We start from the raw sequence: 22,466 nt of genomic DNA on the forward strand, positions 1-22,466 counted from the left end.
TGAGAAAGTTTCTCATTATTATGACTTACAGAATTATATTTTTTTTATTTAGTGGCGGAAACGGGCTTCCATAATGATGCATATGTACAATGATGTACATATAACATTTTGACTCTCTAAATGTTTTTTGTAGTTGTATTTATTAATCACTGTATCCTTTTTCCATCTAATTAAATTTTCCAAGTTTCATGTGAAACTCAGACCCTATAAACTTTTCAATAAGTAGGCGCAGAAAACTACAGGTGAGGTCTGTTCCTGTTTCAGTACTGCTGTGGTTCATATTGTACAGAGGTTCACATGACGGAGCTTAAAGATAGCCCTTAATGCCCTAGTATCATTACTTTGAAGTTTGTGGTCATGCATGTGTTCATATACTACCAATTAAAAGTTTGTGTTGGTAAGATTTGTTTTTTATGTTTTTGAAAGAAGTCTCTTATGCTCACCAAGGCTGCATTTATTTGATAAAATACAGAAAAAAATATATTACAATTCAAAATAACTGTTTTCTAGTTAGTTTAATACATTTAAAAATGTCATTTATTCCTGTGATGGCAAGACTGAATTGTCACATTCAATCAATTTAATTAGTCTTTTCTTAAAGTATTACTTTCTTTAAAAAATATCCCCGAATCTTACTGATCTGTCTTTTGAATGGTAGTTTATATGCTAGAGTGTATCATCTGCTAATGGATGTTTTGATCAATTTAATGTGTCTTTTCTGAATAGAAGTATTAAAAAACCTTACTGACCTCTATTTTTGAATGGTAGTGCATATGTTGATATTACCTGCTAATGGATGTTATGGACTTTGTGTGAACTACATGAAGGCCATGTCAGAGTGAAAACAGTCCATGAATGCTTCTCAGTGACGGTTGTGCAAGCTTCTGTAGTTGTGCTTACCTTGAGTTGACCTTAGGGCTAGAGTTGCAAAGGCCTTAGGTATAACCAATAACTTCCACTGGTTATTGAACTCTTGGGCTGTTTGCTTAACCAGGAGGTGTTTCTGGTTAAACAAACTCCGATAGCCTGGTCCTTGGTCATCCTTATCTTTGCATTAGCACAAGCTAGTCATCACTTGGCCTGTGAGCAGGCTTGAAGTACAGATAGCAGACGTTTCTTGGTGAAAACGTTTTTTCTGTACTGATAATACCTCTGCTCAAGAGATAGAGTTTGTCCTTGTCATGTTTGTAAGTAATACAAATCTTTCTATGTCCTTTTCCACAGGTGATTTTCAAAGCCAAAGCGAAATATTCACCGGAACTCAATAAGTACAAGTAAGAGATTTTCTTTCCTAGCTGTGAGGGCTGTGACTGAATTAAAGGAATAGTTCACCCAAAAATGAAAATTCTGTCATTAATTACTTACCCTCATGTCATTCCAAACCCACAAGACCTTCGTTCATATTCAGAACACAAATTAAGATGTTTTTGATGAAATCCAAGAGCTTTCTGACCCTCCATAGACAACAATGCAACTGAAATGTTCCCAGACCTAGAAGTGTAGTAAGGAAATCGTTAAAATAGTCCATGTGACATCAGTAGTTCAACTGCAATTTTACGAAGAGAATGCGAGAATACTTTTGGTGTGCAAAGAAAACAAAAATAATGACTTTATTCAACAATTCTTCTCCTCCTAATCACATCTTCCGCCATTATCGACACACGTGCGTTCTACATCAGAACGCTGTCGTTATTATTGCTTTCTTTTAAGATGTCCTTACTACCTTTCTGGGCCTTAAACGTGTCAGTTGCATTGCTGTCTACTAGGGATGTAACGATACACTCAGAGCCTGTTGAAAATCGATATAAATATGTGATGATTCAAATCGGTTGAGATGTTAAACAAAACGTGGGGGTAGGCATTTATATGAATGTATCTGAGAGGAACTGACTGTCTTTAGACAAGTTTAGATGGTATTTTCTTTTCATCTTGCTTCCGTATGAAGTTGTGTTCATAAGCTTTGTTTAACGATACACTCAGAGCCTGTTGAAAATCGATATAAATATGTGATGATTCAAATCGGTTGAGATGTTAAACAAAACGTGGGGGTAGGCATTTATATGAATGTATCTGAGAGGAACTGACTGTCTTTAGACAAGTTTAGATGGTATTTTCTTTTCATCTTGCTTCCGTATGAAGTTGTGTTCATAAGCTTTGTTTACAGTGGTAACCAAGGAGATGGTTCATCTAAAAATTTAAATGATTTAATTTACTTGTTCAACATATTCAAAACCTGTTCATGCTGATCTTTTCCATATTGTCAAGCTTCAAAATGCTAATAAAGTGCTATTTTTTTTCTTAACCACAAGAACAGAAATATCAAAAGACTTTAAAGAAGTTTGAGCCAACTTAATACAGACTCGTTAGTTGTTGTTTTTTTTTCATTTGAAGCCTCAATCTGTACAAATACGGGCTTTGATCAGGTTATTAGAGTCTGATGCGGAGTGAAAAGCTTGGAGATCAAATCCCACCCAGTCCCGTCAGAGTCAGGATGAGTGGGAGGAGGGCATGTGGTGGAATAGAGGGGGAAGGGGGCAGAGGAGAGGATTGATACATGGCCCAGACAGCACTAAGCAATGGCTTGACTGCTCTCATCAGTTCAATGTCTTTGAGCTTTCACCTATTATTCAATATGATATATTTCTGAGTGAAGCAAAATATTGAGCATGACGTATTATGTGTCGGAGCTTGATTTTATTTAACAGAACATAGTAAAAAATTATATTATATCCTTTTTTTTTTTTTAAATGCTCTGAATCATATCTAAAATCATGTCAGGAATATTTAGTTAAGATAAAATGAAATAATTCAAATCTAATAATAAAATGTATGTGTTAAATTTGTTCACCTATAATTCACCCAAGACTCTTTCATTTAGTTTTTTTTGTTTCTTTCTCTGAAATAATTTTTCTCTCAACCCTCAATAGGGTGCCCCTGCGTCTAGGATTTCTGCTGGCTAGTGTTTTTTTCCTGGTGGTGAACGTGACGTGTGCCATGCTGGTTCAGGGAGATGTGGGTGAGAGTGAGGTGAAGGATGCCGTTCTGGCACGAGTGCTGGTTAACGACAGCCTCTTTGTGCTCTGTGCGATCTCACTCGCCATCTGCATCTTCAAGATCGCTAAAATGTCTTCTGCCAATGTCTACCTGGAGTCAAAGGTAAGTGGACAGGGATGCGCTTGGATTTGGAGATTACCAATTTGGATTCAGAACATGACCGTGTAGCATTTTCAGTTTGACAGTGCAATAACTAATTGCATTGAATAGTGTTGGAAAAGTAATTACCATTCTGTCTAACTGTGGTGATCTTGTGATCCAGGGGACATCAGTATGCCAGGCCACAGCCATTGGGGCAGCAGTTATCCTCCTCTACACCTCCAGAGCCTGTTATAACCTGGTTGTGGTGGCTCTTTCTCCTGAAGATCGGCCCAGCCCGTTTAATTATGGCTGGTACAATGTATCTGACCAGGTAGTTCAATATAACTTTACGTATATATTAATGTTAAATCTAAAGCCCCGTTCACACCAACAACGATAACTATAAAGATAACGATATTAGCGTCCAGACCAGCGGACGGTATCGTCAGTTTATTCTAAGTGCACACGCGTCTGACGCTTTAAATTCTCGAGCTTGTGATAGTAGGACTGATTCTGATTAAGTGTCAATAATTTTATCGTTCATCAGCTGAAAAAAATAGTTCTGGAAGTGATTCCAACAATATCGTTTCTCTGTGCCTTTATTGTTACAGTTGTGGTGTGAACTCTGCTATTCTTTAATATTGAGAACCATTTTTAGAGCTATATCTTTATTGTTATCTTTATAGTTATCTTTGCGGCAGACGCATGTGCGCTTAGAATGAACAGACGATATTGTTCGCTGGTGTGGACGCTAATATCGTTATCTTTATAGTTATCTTTGCGGCAGACGCATGTGCGCTTAGAATGAACAGACGATATTGTTCGCTGGTGTGGACGCTAATATCGTTATCTTTATAGTTATCTTTGCGGCAGACGCATGTGCGCTTAGAATGAACAGACGATATTGTTCGCTGGTGTGGACGCTAATATCGTTATCTTTATAGTTATCTTTGCGGCAGACGCATGTGCGCTTAGAATGAACAGACGATATTGTTCGCTGGTGTGGACGCTAATATCGTTATCTTTATAGTTATCTTTGCGGCAGACGCATGTGCGCTTAGAATGAACAGACGATATTGTTCGCTGGTGTGGACGCTAATATCGTTATCTTTATAGTTATCATCCTTGGTGTGAACGGGCATTAAGTGTGATGCAGTATGTTTTTTTTTTTTATATAATTAATACTTTTATTTAGCAAGGATACTTTAAATTGATCCAAAGGCAGTATAGACTTTCAAAGATTTATAAAGTTACAAATGATTTTTATTTCAAATAAATTCAGTTCTTTTGAACTTTCGTTTTATCAAAGAATCCTGAAAAATAATCTATGTAATGGTTTTCACAAAAACATTAAGTAGTTTAAAACTGATGAATAGCATATTAGAATGATTTCTGAAGAATAATGTGACATTAAAGCCTGAAAATGTAGCTTTGCATCACAGGAATAAATTAGGTTTTAAAATATATTATAATAGTAAAGAGCTATTTTAAATTGTAGTAATATTTCACAATATTACTGATTTTACAGTATTTTAATCAAATAAATGCAGCCTTGGTGAGCATAAGAGACTTCAAAACCATTTAAAAAACGTACACAGCCCAAACTCTTGAGAGATAGTTTATGTAGAAAACATAAAGCTGGTAAACCCTAATTGAACTATTGAACTGTCCCAGATAAACAAGTCTCAGAAAGCTCACTGCTGTTAGTGTGGTTCAGCTGTTTGAGTTAATAATCAATGCTGTTTTCACCTTTATGTGAGATGTATGAACTTATGTATTTATTCTTCTCATTTGCAGTTATTATAGTAGCTCATTTTTGTGTGCCCTGATTTAGCACTGCATCCTTCAAGGGCTGTTATGTGTTTGGTACAATTAAAAAGTATAATAGAGGCTGTGTAATAAATGACAGATTATGCCTTTTGCTGCATATTTACAAATGTATTTCTGTACTTTGTTGTTTTATAAAAAGAGATGTTGACGGCTTCATTCATTCAAAATAAAGTAATTCAACATGGATTACGTTGCTTTGCGCAGTGCTCCACAGAAACAATCCATTTGAGGGGATTTAGACGGATATGGGCTCTGTGAGGGAAAGGTTTTTGTTTTGCTATAAATAGCTCGGGCAAGGCTGCTGTGCAGAAAAGATGGCTGGCTGGCTGCCTGGTGGTGACCTAGTTTGGGTTCACCTCTGAGACGGGCCAACAGGAAGCCAAGGTTCCCCTGATCGGCCTGCCCCCTTCTCTGACTCAGCTGCATATGTTTGGTCTTGCTTATTCTTCATAAAGCTACTTTGTCTCACGCAAAGCTGTTGTGAGGATTTGTTTCTCGCTGTTTTGATGATGCATTTGATTCTAGGATTGATTACATCTTTCCTCATCCTGCATTGTCTGCATTTTTGCAGATATTCGTATGCATCATGTTTGTGCTTTTGTTTGTTGTAGGCCACAGTGTCTTGTGCTTTTCAATGGTAGTATAGTATGTCTACTTGTTAGGGCTATTCTCCTCTAAGGCTGCATGATTTGAGGAAAAATTGGTTTGCTTTTTAATTATTTATTTATTTATTTTTCATGATAAAAATTGTGATTGCAATTTGATTGCATTTTAAAAGATTCAAGTTTGCTGTGCTTGTTTGTGGGGCTGTGGTGCTTCTATTTAGCTTTCATTTATATTTATTTCAGTTCTAGTTTTTATTTTTTTAGTACTTCAACTTAAACCTTTTTTACACAAGAAAGATGAAGGTTTTCGTCTAATATTTTATTGTATTTTACAAAAACGATTGTAAATGGTTTTTAGATTACATTTAGATTATTGTAGGCTTTAGATAACAAGAACAACTCTGCTGTCTACTCTAAGGTGTATTGGCCTTTACAGCGTACCGATACATCAATATGCTCAGAAGTGGAAAGTTCTCAAAATGTTAAATTTGTCTTGCATTGTGTTTGTGTCTCCAGGCGGATGCAGAGAAGATCAATGGGGAAGCCTATGTGGTCTTTGGGATCATCCTGTTCTTCTGGGAGTTGCTGCCCACCAGTCTGGTGGTGGTGTTCTTCAGAGTGCAGCGGCCCAATCAGAACCTGGTGAAAGTCTAATCCTGTCTTACTCCTCTAAATCTGTCCATCAATATCACAGCTGGACACTTACTCAATGATGAGAGCCGGCGATCGGCTTTTTAAGCCCCAGCGGAGAGTTGTTTTCCTGTCAGATAGAATTAATTACTCCGACGTCTGCCCCACTGAAACCAACATCCCATGCTGCTGTGTTAGTCACGTATTTGTCTGTCTGTGTTGGACCAGTCATACCGTTTTATTTACATTTTGTATACCTTGTTTCCACAGACACCGGGTGGCATGATCAACAGTCACAGCTTTAGTTCCAGGGCGTATTTCTTTGACAACCCACGCCGCTATGATAGTGATGATGATCTGTCTAGAAACACAACTTCCCGAGGAGATAGATGCAGGTGTGTGTACTCACATTTGTGTTTACTGGAACTTCTCAAAGATAGGAGTGTTATATTTACTTCTAGTTAAAGATTTATGATGTTTTTAAAGGAATAGTTTAATTAAAAATTATTTCATCACGGGATTCCAGACCCCTTGGCCCCTGAAATGAAAGCTTTAGGAACCAAATTACTTCTATTTTTAGATGCTTTACAGAATTATTATTAGTGTTACTAAATAAAAATATGAATCAAAATTGGAAATGACTATTCTAATATTTTACTGAATGTTTTTGAATGTCCAATCTAGGCTGCAATTAATTGATCAAAATACAGTAAAAACAGTAACAATGTGAAAAATAATTATAATTTAAAAATTTTTTAATTTAATCTTTTGTAAAAATGTAATGTATTTTCAGTAATGTAAAAACATCACTGACCCCAAAACCTTTTAATTTTAGTGTAACCGAAAATGACGCCAGTTAAGTGAGCGAGTCACTTCTGAAATCAGTAACGGCTCTGAATGACTAAGTCTGATTTAAATCTTTAACTCACAAGCAAGGCTGTTTCATGAAACTTTCTGACTGACTCATTAAAAAGGACCAGTTCATTAGAGTCATTTGTTTGGGAACCGCATGGTGATTTACTTGTCACACTTGCAAATTTTAAAAAATTTTGTGCATCTGGTGCCCTGACTCACCTCTTTAAAAACTCACGTCTTTAAAAACTTGTATATTTTTCTTCAGCTAAAAACATGTTTTTTGTGAACTATCATTTTAATTTATATGATTGATATATCAGTTAAATTGTATCTCTAAGCCTGAAGGTTCTGTTTTCCAGCAGTATCCTGTCGTCCACACCGCAGATGGGCCCAAGTTGGTACGGCTCGATCCAGAGGAACGGCAGCCTAACGGCAATCCCTCACCTGCTGAACGGCCCCCAAACATCAACCGCCCCTCTTCTCTTTGCCTATGGCAACATTCAGACCAACCAGCACCACAATTACTATTCCACCCCCCAGAACTACTACTCGACCTCCCAAACACACTATGCCACCCCTCAGAACTAAAGCAGATACTTCTGTGGAACGATCTAGTCTGAGGTTTGGCTCAGCCAGGACATCGAGCAATGCTTTATGGTCGTCGAAAAAAAAAGAAAGGACATTTAAAATAAGTGATCACTTTTTGAAAATATAATACCACTAATAAAGAACAACACTTCTCTTACTGAGAAAAGTACATTCACAATATTAAATAATATATATATATATATATATAAAAAAGGTAAATATTTATGTAATCGTCAATATGCTCAAAAAATCTAGGTGCTGAGGCACATATTCAAAAACTACAATGCTTAATTTAACTCATATTTTAAAAAATATATTACACCTATAAAGAAATGAAAACTTGGCTTTATATATGCAAAATACACAAATCAAGTGGTTTATGTCCCTCTTGTAAACCATTTGAAGTATATTTATGTATCTCCATTTAATTCCCAAGAAGCTATGTTATTTTTTGGTCACTTATTCTGTTCTTTTTTACATTTAACATGTGAAATACATTTTTGTAAGAGACATGTAATAGCCCTAACATACAGTTTTGTGACTAAGGTGCTCAATTCTTAAGGGATAAAACTGTGCAGTGCTGTTAAACTGTATTTAGAAACAATTGGTATAAAACATTCTGAAAACCGTAATTTAACAACCCAAAACAAATCTGTCCTGTTGTGTTATGCATGTCAGATTCTTGACTGTGGCTGAATGAGGGATTTTTACTGTCACTGTTTGAGATTTGACAACAGCGACCGAAAGTTCTCCAGCTCTCTGACACTTGTGGAGATCCTGAAACAAAACAAGACACATTAAAACAAGACAAAGATATCCTGACAAAAACAGATATTGACATACCTTCCAAAAGCATTGAACAAAGACACAATTTCCTGCCGGCTGAGCTGAAATGATGGATTGGTGTTGCTTGTGTTGGGCATTGCCTCTATTTGCCTTTCTGAGAACAGGATTTTCAGTGCACTTCCCAAGCCCTGAGTCTATGAGAGACAATCACTAAACGTCACATATCAACACAAACATCATCATCTGGGTACATGTCACAGTCTTCACCATCTTACCTGTAATTTGCCCCAAAGTCTGCATTTAAAACACTCAACACAGTCTATGATGCGTGAGATGTTCTTAAAAGTCAGCTTGAAGTCTTCCTAAGGTCAGGAAAGATGCAACTGATTTAATGCTTCTTTTTTAAAAAAAAACATGTATTTCTGTAACATTGTTATTATAGCAAACATGAAAAAGAGCCACTGACTTTCAGTTTCATAGCTTCCTTATTATTTCCAGCAAATAGAGCAGTCTCATCAAAATGCAATGGAAAGGATCTGCAAATATAACATTTTTAAATATATTAGAATATATTCATATAAAAAAAATTATATATTGTGAAATATTATTACAATAAAAAAACTACTTTTTTTTTGGCGCAACCATTGCAATGCTCTTACTTGGCCACATGGAGAAGCTCTAGAAGCAGTTTCTTGTTCTCGTTGTCTTGAGTGCGTTGGCCAGTGTACAAATGGAAGGCAGGACGTTCAAAATAAGGCAGTATTTTTGCCAAAGCACGCAGCTCAATGAGGTACAGGAAGTAGAGGTTGCGCAGTCTCTTTGGCCCCTCCCCTTCTGTCAGCTCCTCGTCAAACCTCAGCTGGAACTCGGAGACGTTGTGACCCCACTTCATTTTGAACCAGTTTTCTGACCGAACAAATCAAATCAGACTACAAAACACTCAAGTTTAAATAGTCCCAGAAATGTTCAACTTTTTAAATTTTTAACTTGCAATGAAAAACACAAAACAAGTCGTGACTTACCGTCTAGTAGGTACCTGGCGCTCAGGTGTATGTTTATACTGGCATGCAGTCCTGAGATCAGCCTGAAGAATGCTCGTTTCTCCACACACAAGCCTCGAGGAACAACATAAGGGACATGAAAATTAAAATATACAGTAACATATAAAACACAGCACCTTCCTGAGATCAGCCTGAAGAACGCTCGTTTCTCCACACACAAGCCTCGAGGAACAACATAAGGGACATGAAAATTAAAATATACAGTAACATATAAAACACAGCACCTTTAAGTAGGGCTGGGCGATACCACTTATTTTGTTTTCGATACGATACCGACATTTTTCAAGGCAGTAACATCGATATCGATACCGATTCGATACTTCTGAACTAAACTTTTACATTATGAAAAGTAAAATGGGTAATGATAAGCACAACTTTATGTTTAAAATGCATTTTAAAATTCAATATGCCTTAATTGTAGCTTATTAGGTTATATTTTTGTTTACACATGGTTCAAATATGTTTTTTGTTTACACATTATTCAAATCTATAAATACTACAGTTGAACTACGGCCACTTTAGTAAAACCATGGTTCATTTTCATAAGGGACTGCCAGTGACCGGCTGTTGCATGCATAAAATGCAACCTTTTTATGCTGACAGTGTATGATTTCTATTAACATTACAGAATAGAACATGATCAATATTATCTTTCAATGTTCAATTTAAATAACTGTAATTGCACAAACTATGCAGGCTACAATTTCAGTTGGTTTATTGTGAAATAACTCTGCCCTTCTGTCCTCTGATAAGCATTGTTCAGGGCTGCCGTTCCCAAAAGCTTTAATGCTTTTTTATGATACTTTTGGGAAACGCAGCCCCGTTTGAATGTACTGTCAGAAGTGAGTGAACACGCTCTGTGATGGATTAGTTCTGTCCTGCAACATTTGTGTGTGTTCAGATGAGCAGGAAAATAGCTCTATCCTACACAATTACTCTCTAACAAAGGTTATTCGTCCAATTCAATGCATATTGTACACATTTTTTTGTTGTTAAATTAACAAAATCACTGGTAAATAAAACACACCTTAGTATCGATATTTTCGATACTTGCGTCAGTATCGATATATTGATACGCCCATCCCTACCTTTAAGCAGAAACTTACCTTCTAGCCAGCGGTAGAAGCCTTGCCCTTTAACGAGAAACAGACTTGTCAATTTCTAGCTGATCAAATCACTGGTTAAATGGATTTGAAGAGCGTAACCTTACCATCGTCTCCTAAAGTGGAGGGAAAGAAAGAGAGATGATTACAAGGATTATCTGTCATAAGCATCACAATATGACATGGATCTACTGCATATAAAATCAATGTGCTTAAAAACAGACCAATTTTAGACTTGAAAACATAAAACAAAGCATTACTGCTCACCGCTGTTAGACGCCAAAGGATTCAGTGGTCGTTTAACTGAATACGGTCTGAAAAAGTAGCAAAAAAGAACGAGAGTTGTTACAACATTATGAGCACTCAATGATAATTAATCAAAATATCAAAGACAGGTTAGGTTGCAAATTATAGGTGGGCTTTTAGGGTGTGAAGATTGATGTTATTTGTTCAAAAATTGAGTAAAAACAGAAATGTTGTGAAATTTTATTACAATTAAAATTAACAGTTTTCTCTGTTTTAGTATATTTGAAAATACAATTTATTCCTGTGATGAATAAGCTGAGCTTTCAGCATCATATCTCCAGTGACAAATGATCCTTCAGAAATCATTCTAATATGCTGATTTACTGCTCAAGAAAATGTCAGAATGTGAAAGTCTGATTTGCACTAAATGCTCACAAACAGAAGCGGTAGTTATTTATAATGTGTTATTGATGAGCAGGGGCGTACATTTTGTCTAACGAAATAACAATAAACATAAAATTAAAAGGGAACAGAAATAATCCAGCTAAAATTGTACTTGTAAGTATATGTATACACAGAGGAAAGCTATTATTCGTGCAGCAGGGAGACCGTGCCAAATTAGACAACTTCAAGCTGTTGTGGTCACGCCGCTACAGCACTCGTGTCTGTTGTAGACATTACGATCCGTCACAGTGTTGCCAAGTCACAGTGTTTCCCATGGAATTGGGCTACTTTATCACAGATGCCGCGGGTTGTTTTTCATGTCCACAGGTTGAAGCATCCCCAATAATGTGTATTTTAGCCCCCGGAACAAGATTTTTACCGGGGGACCCCTCGAAACGTGGTTAGTTTGGGCTACTTTTGAGTAGCAATTTGGAGGGTTTTGTTGTGAAACCTGGCAACCCTTTCTGTCAAGCAGGTAATGTTATTGCTAATTAGCGACTCATCGAAAAATACACTGGCATCATCTGTATTAAAGAGAAAATAATCACTTTATCTGATGTTTAAGTGTATAAAATAGCCTCGACAGCCTTACTTACTGGAGTTCCACAACTATTGACTATGTTCTCTCTCGCCGGACTTGTGTGTGTAGGTGATAGGGCTGTCAAAATGGCTGAAAAACTATTTTGTACTTAAATATGATCAAAATTCGAATTATTATTAATTCGAATTTAAAATGCATAATTTCAGTTAGGGTGAAGAAAAGCTTCTACTGAGGCCACAAGAGGGCACATCATTCAAAGCATAAGATAACATTACTATCTGCGAAAAAAAGTGCATAAGTAAGTTGTTATAAATTATAAGTTGCTTAAACAACTATAAACAAAACAGCATCATGTACGTATGCAAAGTTTAATACAAAGGGTGGAAAGCCAATCACACAGAGTACATTTTTCATTTAAAAACATGAGATGCAGTGGGATGGGGAAAAACCCGCCATAATGTCTCGATGTATGTTTTTTTCAAAGTTAAACTTGCATTAATTTTACATGACTTTCTAAACATGCGGCTCCTTTGTGCGAGACGCGAGTGCAACAGTGATAGATGTCCCTCTAGAAAATGTGTGAAATATGCATTCTGTGTGAACGGCTTGGCTTTGGTTTTGATGTAAACAAGATCTTCTCCGCATTGATGTTCTCTTTTTCCGCTATATTTTTAATGAACAATGCAGCAGCGCCACATCTAGTGGCTTCAACTGGATTAGCTAACAAAAACATTATAATGCAACGACACTTACATCGTCATCGCATCTCGTGCGCCACTGATAAGGCTGCCTCCTTAACGCACACCTAAAATTCGAATGCAACGTTTTTGCATTCGAATGTGGATTTTTATATTAAATTCGACGAATATTCAAAATTTTTTTTGACAGCCCTAGTAGGTGATGTAAAAGAGTAAAGCAGGCATTTGGACCAAAGCACTGTGAGGTAAGGGAGGGGGTGACTCAAAATGTTTCTAAACTTAAAACGCATTTTTGCCCCGTTTGTGTTGTTTTACTACTTACACAATTATTTAAAGTATAAATATTGTTATTTATTACAATACACAGCGTGGTTTTTAATCATATTTTTAGGGGGGACAACCCTCAGATGAACCCTCAGACACCCCCGAAATCCGAAGACTCGAGAGATGAACTAATCAATTCTCTTTCCGGCTCAGACTGCATTGGTTAAAGCTTATGGGGCTGTCACGTGATGAACGAACGACTCAAACCCGAAGACTCGAGAGATGAACTAATCAATTCTCTTTCCGGCTCAGACTGCATTGGTTAAAGCTTATGGGGCTGTCATGTGATGAACGAACGACTCGGAAAAATCCGAAGACTCGAACCAGGTGAACTACCTGACTAATTCCAGTACAGAACCTATAGGATGTTGCGCATGCGCGACTGAACGAATCACTCCCCGAGACGACTCATTCTTCCTGAGTCACATTAAAGATTTGTTCAAAATGAACGAATCGTTCAAGAACGACCCAACACTATTAGCTATCTATTCTGAGGCTACACTCATTTGAAAGTGTGAGAAACTTTACATGAAATCATTTTACTGACAGAAATTTCTTTATACAGTCGACCCCATGAAGGTCACTGAATACTTTTTCCACACTGCTCAGAATAAACGTGATGGTGACTCTTTACTTGAAGCAGTTCTCCTCATAGATGCTGTTCCAGATCCGCCAGGCCTCTGGTCCTTTATAGCCAGTGAAACGCTCAGGGTTGAGCAGGAGGTCGACATACTGTGATTCAGGCGAGTCCTCATCTAAGAAAAGAAAAACATCAATGATGCAGAGCCTGTGGAGGATGACTAAAGCATACTGGTCTGCAGCCCGGGACGTACTTGCCAATAATCACACCTCAAATAAAAAGCAAAATTGATCAAACTATGATTACCGTCCAACATGCAGAAACGGTCCGATTCATCATCGTGCTTCTTCCACTCCTGAAGAGCCTGACGTGTCTCATCACTACATGGGCAAACATTGAGAGAGAGAACTTGCACAAACAAGGCCAAAAACTGAAGAATTATGGGTATTCCTGACATAAACATTTAATATGTTATACCTTAGAGAACCATTGACAGCTCCAAGTTTTTCTGCCTTCTCACACTCTTCTATATCCTGACTGGCTGCTTCTGAATACTGTGGGGGGAAATAATCAACATCCAGTAACACTAATATGTACGATATACACTATATGACTTTCTAATACCTTATAACTGCTGGATTTAAGGCCCTCTGGTACTTCACCCTGTACCGAAACACACAAGGAGCCTATGAAGTCCCATATAAAATTCCTCAAGACAAAATCAAGTGAATGAACTTTGAAAATCTCACCGGTGTGCATGGTTTCACAGCACAGTATTTGAGTCCACACTGACTGTGGTCTGTCCAGAACGGGCAGGGGTTGTTCAGATTGACCTGAGCATAATATTGAATATTGGAGATGAAAGAACAAACAATAAATGGATATTTTCACTCTATTACCAACAATGAACTCACCTTATAAAACCGGAAATAATCAGATGACAGTAGCTTTTGTAGTTTGGGAAAGATTTCTTTGTTGTTGAACCTGTCGATGGTCTCAACATCACAAGCACAATCATCAAGAGTCCCAGTGACCTTTGACCAAAATTGAACCATCCAATCAATCAAACGTATCAATGTTTATCTGCAAATTGACATTAAAAATCTATCTCAGAACACCATTTGAAAAAAATATATATATATACTGTGATGATACTATGATACAGTGATGGTTTCAGGTGGTAATACTATAATACTTTCATGGTTGCCAATGCTATACATTTTCATCATTTGTGGATTACTTGATATGATTTTTCGGGGGAAAAAAATAAGTATTTAATCACACTAGGGCTGGGCGATAATTCGATAACGATAATTATCGCGATATAATTTTCCTCAATAAAACGATATGAAGAGTTCGATAAATGTTCGATATAATGTTTATGCGCCAAAAGCGGAACGAAACAGATGCGTTTATTCGGTCACGCAAGCACTAAACAGCGCTGTGAGATCCAGTGCTTGAATTCAGCGATGAACACAAATGACAAATGATTTAAACGAGTTTAAAGCCAAACAGGAGAAACACTGTGTGCAAATGAGACAGTCAGAAGGCTTTTCAATCTACACATCGCCATCATTTACCATGGATTTACTGTAGTAACACTCACTGCACCAAGGTATTGTGGCAGAAATTTGGGATATTCACACTGAATTTTAATACAGGAGTAATGCTAATTATAGTACGTATTTGTGATTAAGCTATAGCATGTGTGCATTTAAACTGAATGTTTTTAGACTGCTGTTTTTCATACAAATAGGCTACCTAAAAAACGTATAGTTATATTTATGGTATTGCGGTGCTATATGTGTGGTTTTAACTGCGTTTATCATGATTTAAATGTATACTACTATTGGAGACCATTGCTTAATTAATTTGTTTTTAGACTACTGTTTTTCATACAAATAGGCTACCTAAAAAACGTATAGTTATATTTATGGTATTGCAGTGCTATATGTGTGGTTTTAACTGCGTTTATCATGATTTAAATGTATACTACTATTGGAGACCATTGCTTAATTAATTTAAAAAAAAAACCTTGGTCAGAATAAATTTAACCATATAAAACTGAGGTTGCTACAATTTTTACAGATGTTACTGCTTTTAATAATGAACAAAAATGTACCTCTGCATCCTAACTCAAGCTACTATCAAATGTGCATTTCTAAGAGACAAAAAAGTGATATTATTAATAATATTATCAGGCAACCCAAATCTGTTTCTTGATTTGAAACAATATCACTCATTAGAACATGCAGAATCTAAGAAATTTATTTTTCTATTTAGATATTTATTTTGTTAAGGAAAATTAATGGTCTGGTTTCTACAACTTTCACTTTGGAGCAAAAATCTGGCTTTAAACATTCATCGTGATAATTATTGATATCGACCGATATGAAAAAAATTATCGTGATCATTTTTTTGGCCATTTCGCCCAGCCCTAAATCACACACACACACCATGAGATATTAATAGCTGATGAAATATTTGAGCTGAGCATACCTAGAAACAAATTATAATTACTATAAAAATTCTGATGATTTTTCAGTCCACCAATTCACAATTTTAAGTGTTATTGTAAAATAATTCATTACATTTTATATAGCGCTTTTCTAGGCACTCAAAGCGCTTTACATCGTATATAATTGATCATTTCAGAGCTGTATCTTTTCTCATAATTTAATATTTATTCATTTACATTCGACAGAGACTTGTTATAGCACTTGTATATCATTGCTCTTTTGTTGGTTTTGATTGCTTCTATTGTCATAATTTGTAAGTCGCTTTGGATAAAAGCGTCTGCTAAATGATAATGTAAATGTACTATATAAATTAATTTGTTTATTTTAGATATATATATATATATATATATAAAATTTAATTTAGTAGATGGGTGTCCCGTTTTGGTGTTTGCATCAAATGAAATGTACAAAAATGATTTTATATACATAGAAATCATATTAAATGCAAGTATCGATTCTAATGTTTAAAATAAATCTGGAAATATGTATGAAGTTATGTTCCATCTTCATTCAGTGCAGATACATTTATGTAAAAATGAAACACTTATTTTGACCTGTACTTATTAAAATACATAAAAGAATAAGTGATCGTACCAAATTGTATTTCTTTGAAAAATGATTAAAAACACCTTGCTGACAAATTGGTAAAACCTGTTTTTTTTTAAATGACAATTAATTTGTACTTTAGGGCTGCATTGCGATCCTTAAATAGTCTTTTTTATGTCTAAATCTAAGGATTCTTGTTCTAAATATGCAATACATGCATGGCAATACACAAATAAATCCATCAATAGTCGCTGTATATTCACTGATTCAGCTGCATGATACTTATCTTACACTTCATTATTTTACTCTCATATTAAATTCTCAGTGAATCTGTCAGGCTGAAATGTAATCAGCCTTTCTACTGTCATCAGACTGAACCGGGAACTCTTTTGGATGAAAATTGCACTACATGTAGTTCACCGCAAGATGTCGCCAAAGACTAGTTTCTGTATTAGGCTGTGTCCAGACTGTACTGTATTAGTCTCTTATTTTCTTATAGTGTGTATGAATGCTTAAATTCAGCTTTCTTTTAGGTTCCTAGTAATAGCATCTCTTCCCAGCTTTTTTTGCCACACCAGTAGCTTTCTGTGGGAACTCCGAGTATGAAAAATGGAAATTTATTAATTATAACTCATAAACGGGGCATTTCGATGAATTTAGGCCAAACCGCTGACTTAAGAGTGGGGAATTGCTTCATATGTAAAGGGTTGTGAAAATTAAGTCTGAATGCTGACTTACAGTAGGGACAGTCGAGCAACAATTTTTGGGAATGTTCTGGACAGTCTGCGATTTCGCTCGGATATTATATGAGACGATCGCTTGAGTGCCGCATGTATAGAAACTGAAAGCTTGTGTTTATTTTTATTTGTTCACATCTGATGCTTTTGGAGGTAAGTGTATATTTAGGTCATCCTACCGGACTCAGTAAAGATATTGAGATTGCATTAGTCTTGCGGAGTTCCCGGTTAATAGCTCATCTGCGAATAACGTCAGCGCGCGCTTTTGATAGAAGATCACTCAATAACGTTTACGCATTTTTACGAAATAATGATCTTTAAAAAAGCATCATATGACCCCTTTAAACGATTAGTTCAAAACTGATTCATTCACGAATGAAACGCCACTGGATGAAGCAGGTTTATTTTGGTCTCTGGCTGAAAGGAAAGTGGAGTTGTTTCACAGACTGAGACCATGTGATATTTGCCAACTCATTGTAAATGGTTAACATGTTCGTGTTTCTTTGAAGAAATATCACATACTTGTCATTTTCATCTGGAATACTAAAGAGGCAGGCTTGTGGCGCCTTTCCAAAAGCTTCCGAAACCAGCAATGGGATTCAAAGTATGTAGATTATACAGCTGATTGTCTACTAGCTGGTTGTCTAATAGCCTAAGGTAGTCAGCCTGTTTTTTGGAACTGGTTGAACAGCTATATGACCTACCTGGACCATAAACCAGCTTCCAAAACACAATTGCCAACTTTAAGATGAAATTTCCACCAGTGCTTCACATTTTGTGTTTGTATTTCTTCTAAAATATGGACTGTATAATCACTACTCTTTACTTTCACAGAAAGGAGATGTTCTCTGTGGAAAATGCCATCAAGACTAAAGCTGGACAGTCACTGTATGCTGGAGGAAAGCTGAGGAACGTTTTGTAAGCCCCAAGTGGTCAGAGGGTTGGAGAGCTCCCAACGAATACCATCTCAAAAGCTTCAAGCAGGGATTCCCTACCGCCAAGCCTAACTCCAAAACCCAAGAACAAAGATGCAATTCATTGGTACCCACTAGCAAATAACATCTCAAAGGGCTGTTTTCTGTCAAACCTCAAGTAAAGGTGAAAGCAAGTGTGTTTTTGGATACGTCTGCGTGGTGATTCTCTATTGAGCTGCAAAGCATCGTAATTGGGTCGCGGCCATCTCTCTCCTCCTCTCAACGAACCCAAGTCTTGGTACCGTGAGCCTGCCCATCAGATCATGATGTTTCGTGACCAGGTGGGAGTCCTCGCCGGCTGGTTTAAGGGATGGAACGAGTGCGAACAGACGGTGGCGTTACTGTCGCTCCTCAAGCGGGTCAGTCGGACCCAAGCACGCTTCCTTCAGCTCTGTCTGGAGCATTCCTTGGCTGACTGCACCGAGCTGCATGTTCTGGAAAGGGAGGCCAATAATCCAGGTCAGTACAGAGACTTCCACCTTTTCTGACAGTACTAACCAAATGCGAGCAGGTGGATTTGAGGTGTATCCAGAACAGGTGCACCCAGCTTTTTTTAGTTAATGAATAGGTGTCCGGGTGTCTTCAATTTACCCATAAGATACTTCAATGTTTATTTGCTGTGGAATAGAGATATACTCTGACACCTATCTGTATGTAATGTTGAATCCAAAGTGTTGGTCTAAATTTGAGGGAGCGCTTCAATGTGGGCGTGTGACCATGGAAACTAATAAAGAAGACGCACATTCATTAATGCATCGGAATAAACAACCAACATGCTGAACTGAGGACCTGTGGATATTTCATACATAAAGATAAATGTACAGTAAGAAAGAACTAGTGCACATTTCGTTATTGCACACATATGCAGTCTAAAACCCGAACATGGGATTCCCATCAGAGTTTATAGTGGGCTGGGACTCATAAAGATTGTATTTTATATGAGGGACTTTAGTGCAGCTCTGTCATTGTTATTCTAAAACATCAAGATGAAGACATCAAAGAAGAACTTGTGAAGTTTTTAAAGTGGTCCTCACCCTGGTGTGTCCACTGACATTAAAACCAGCTGACGGGGTGCAGCCCAAGTGAAACTCTTCTGGTTGGTGTATTTCTGTTGTCGTTATTTCTCTGAGTTGCTGGTTTGTTATTGCAGATGGTGGATTTGCATGCTTGTATGTGGTGGTGACCTTTTCAATGAATCCACTGGAAATGTGTGTGCACGCGTGTCTGTCTGTGCATGCCTACCTGTGCGATTCATCTCGAGCTGTATTACGCAGTTATGCCTGTGTCAGCCAGAGCAATGTCAGCTTCCTATTACTCACCAGACAGCAGGGATTCTTTGGTTAATCAGCGTATTTTCTTTCATTCATGCAGACATCTGGTTTAGCCTGGACCCTCATAAAGTATCTCAAACTGAACTCACATCAGGCATTTGTTGTTTTTCCATGTGAATGTTAGGCCTATGTTTTGACTTGTTTAGCTCAGCAAACTTGTAACCGATCTTACACTGATATTTTACCCAGTTTTAATATTTTTAGCCAGTTCAGGGATTTCTAGGAAAGTTTAAGGCTATTAGGTGATTTTTTTTAGTTTTTTATAAAGTCTGAGAAAATACTGTAATGTAATAGTATAATGTAATTAAGTTGACAAGTTAGCAGAATGACTGCTTCTGTTCAAATTTAAACGAGTAATTAATTATTAACCTATTTTATCTATTTACTATGCAGAAATATAAAATATAGTATTTCTAAATAATATAGTATATCAAATAATTCATGTTTGTCTATATATGATCATTTATTTTTTACATTTAATTTTACATTATATTTTTATAATTAAATGTAATTTAGGTACTTAAAGAAGCAAAATTATATGTGACAACATTGTGGAAATAACACAACAGAAAATGTAGATTGATTACCTTTGTTAGAAAATGCAGCGTTTTTTTAAATTCAACATTTATTTCAAAATTAATTGAGTAAATTATCGCCATTGACAGTCCCAATATAATTCAGTTCAGTTCAGTTATTCGTATAGCGCTTTTCACGATGCAAATCAACTTTACAGAAAATAAAGTTTCTACATTATATTTAATAATAGCTTATCAGTGGTAACTATCTCAAGTTAATGTCCATTTAGCAGAAATGTACGGGAAAAATCAAGCAGTTAGTTAATGTCATGTAATCAAACAGACGGTCAACACTATTAACAGCAATGATTCTATGTTGCGTTCAAACTTATAGCAAGATTATACTGTGTATATATAATATAGTATAATTTCTAATATATTTTAAATGATTTTAAATATATTTTTTATGGAGCCTGCATTACATGCAAGAAAAAATAAATAAATCGGGCGCACGATTTACTATTTAATTCCCTCGATTTGCTAAGTCGTGCGCACAATTTACTAATTCGTTCTCTCGATTTATAAATCGTGTGCACGATTTAGCAAATCGAGGGAACGAATTAGTAAATCGTGCACACGATTTATAAATCGAGGGAACGAAATAGTAAATCGTGCACATGATTTAGCCTACTATTTTCTTCCTGCATGCCATGTGCTGGGCTCTGTAATTTTTAATATTTTGTACATGTATAAGTATTTGTCATTTGCCAATTATCTGTTTTAATTTACCATATTAGTTGTAATTACTGTCTTATGTTAATTTATGCATATATACACTTATTTCTCTCTCTCTACATTATATTAGTTACTTTACAGTTAATTTAGATCTTACATAAGCTATTTAATTATATTACTATTATACATATATAAGTTGTATGAGGGGTAAGTGGTTACATGTCGGAATGAATTAATTTTAACTCAACATGTCAGGTTAAAAAATATTTTAGAATGACTAATCACATCTATCCTCTGAAATCAAAGACCCTTTTTATTTTACAAACCAGTAAATGACCACAAGAAGACATTCCCATTCATTAGAATGGTGTATACGGAGTTAACTCGCAGCTGGAAGTTGAGTGGAAAGATGCAACTATTTGGAAAGAACTGCGCCAATGAGAGGAATCCACAATAACCTACTTATTTCCCTCTGTGAAGGAGCTGCCTTGTTCCCCTGACCCAAATGATGCAACTTATTTGCCTCTCATCTCAGCATCATGCACTGTAACAAAATGCATGTGTGTGTTCATTTGAGTCACAGGTAGTATTGCGTATATCATATTCAGTTTCGTTGTCTCTAATAAGGCTATTTTTGCTTTGGTAGAGTTCACATTTCCTCAGTGCTGCCTTCATCTAGTTATATTAGTTTTAACCACCATTGGTGCAGTGGTTTAATTTGGCATCTGTGTGATTGATTGTGAATCTATAAAGACACACACACACAAGGTTACACAATCCCGGCTTAGGTTTTGTTTTGTTGTTTGAATTTTTCAACCGTTCCATCTAGCGTGTACAGTCAGATAAAACAGAGAGTGTATGTGTATCTATGTGCGTAAATGGGAGAGGGTATGTGTTTGTCGGAATATTATTCCTGTCTGAGCTGGTGTTTAACCCTTGGCCCTTTTTCCGCCCCTCCACCTCACAGCCCAGAGGCAGCAGAGTCCGGACAGGAGGGGCACTGTGGTTATGAATGACTGGCTTCATACCTCTGTGTATGCATGGGTGTGTGTCCATCTGTGTGTGTATTTGAGATGATGAAGGCTCTCAGAGTTGTTTTTCCAACATGGAGGCCTCTGTGTAAGATGCACTAAAATGTACCTTCAGAAATGTCAAACACCCATGTATATCTAACCCGAACCAGCTGCGCTGAACTGATGCTCCCTGTTGTGACAGGTAATGTGACAGGAGAGTTGACATATTGATATTTCTAAATAGTATTTTTTTTATCCTTCTCCCCCAATCATACAGTAAGTTTAATGTCAAGCTGTACAACTATATTATACAGTGAATCTACAGCTTAGTGTCAACTGAAATGTCATGGCTTTAGTATTCAAGGGTTTTCAGTGTCCCATAATTTAGTTGGCAAGTACTTATAATCACAGCATAACATGGTTCATTTTACATTTTTGCATTGTGCAGATAATTTACAAGCAACTTACATGCGTTGAAGATATATGTTTTATATCAGTTACATTCATTGGGATTCAAATTCATTTGACTTACTGTTGTTAGCACCCTGCTCTATTGTTTGAGGTTCATGAAAGCTAGTTTTAAATGTACTTAATATGCCCCAATTTTCCTTTCACAATGTCTTAATGCAGGTCCTCTTCTAAGGAAAGAAGCAAAATTATAAGTTGTAGA

General features: G+C 36.5%; 3 protein-coding genes across 5 annotated transcripts in view; 2 read left to right on the plus strand and 1 right to left on the minus strand.

Annotated features, from left to right (window-relative positions):
* LOC107583456 (integral membrane protein GPR137B-like) overlaps nt 1-7,712 on the plus strand; it is a 20,570-nt gene extending 12,858 nt beyond the window's left edge. Inside the window, exons 2-7 of one of the 2 annotated variants that reach the window (XM_016269656.1) lie at nt 1,225-1,274; nt 2,928-3,156; nt 3,317-3,466; nt 6,087-6,212; nt 6,471-6,595; nt 7,415-7,712. In XM_016269656.1, the coding sequence (XP_016125142.1) occupies nt 1,225-1,274; nt 2,928-3,156; nt 3,317-3,466; nt 6,087-6,212; nt 6,471-6,595; nt 7,415-7,643 (909 nt within the window). In that variant the 3' untranslated portion in view covers nt 7,644-7,712. The remainder of the gene's footprint in view (nt 1-1,224; nt 1,275-2,927; nt 3,157-3,316; nt 3,467-6,086; nt 6,213-6,470; nt 6,596-7,414) is intronic. The other variant, XM_016269657.1, reaches the window with a different exon arrangement.
* A 570-nt stretch (nt 7,713-8,282) lies between these two features.
* LOC107583613 (ERO1-like protein alpha) lies at nt 8,283-14,481 on the minus strand. Its single transcript, XM_016269900.1, has 15 exons — nt 14,341-14,481; nt 14,176-14,259; nt 14,051-14,089; nt 13,904-13,980; nt 13,733-13,806; nt 13,481-13,601; nt 10,861-10,907; nt 10,701-10,709; nt 10,597-10,623; nt 9,452-9,544; nt 9,089-9,335; nt 8,896-8,965; nt 8,705-8,791; nt 8,487-8,623; nt 8,283-8,420 (listed from the first exon to the last, which is right to left on the minus strand). The coding sequence occupies exons 1-15, from the start codon at nt 14,479-14,481 to the stop codon at nt 8,357-8,359; spliced, it is 1,317 nt and encodes a 438-aa protein (XP_016125386.1). The 3' UTR covers nt 8,283-8,356.
* Nucleotides 14,482-18,066: 3,585 nt separating this feature from the next.
* Nucleotides 18,067-22,466, plus strand: part of LOC107583459 (protein Smaug homolog 1-like) — a 50,400-nt gene continuing 46,000 nt past the window's right edge. For both annotated transcript variants that reach the window (XM_016269659.1, XM_016269660.1), the window contains exon 1: nt 18,067-18,661. In XM_016269659.1, the coding sequence (XP_016125145.1) occupies nt 18,466-18,661 (196 nt within the window). In that variant the 5' untranslated portion in view covers nt 18,067-18,465. The remainder of the gene's footprint in view (nt 18,662-22,466) is intronic.

The sequence above is a fragment of the Sinocyclocheilus grahami genome, unplaced genomic scaffold (genome assembly GCF_001515645.1).
Source record: "Sinocyclocheilus grahami isolate Dianchi unplaced genomic scaffold, SAMN03320097.WGS_v1.1 scaffold54.1, whole genome shotgun sequence".
In the NCBI taxonomy this organism is placed as follows: Eukaryota; Metazoa; Chordata; class Actinopteri; order Cypriniformes; family Cyprinidae; genus Sinocyclocheilus; species Sinocyclocheilus grahami.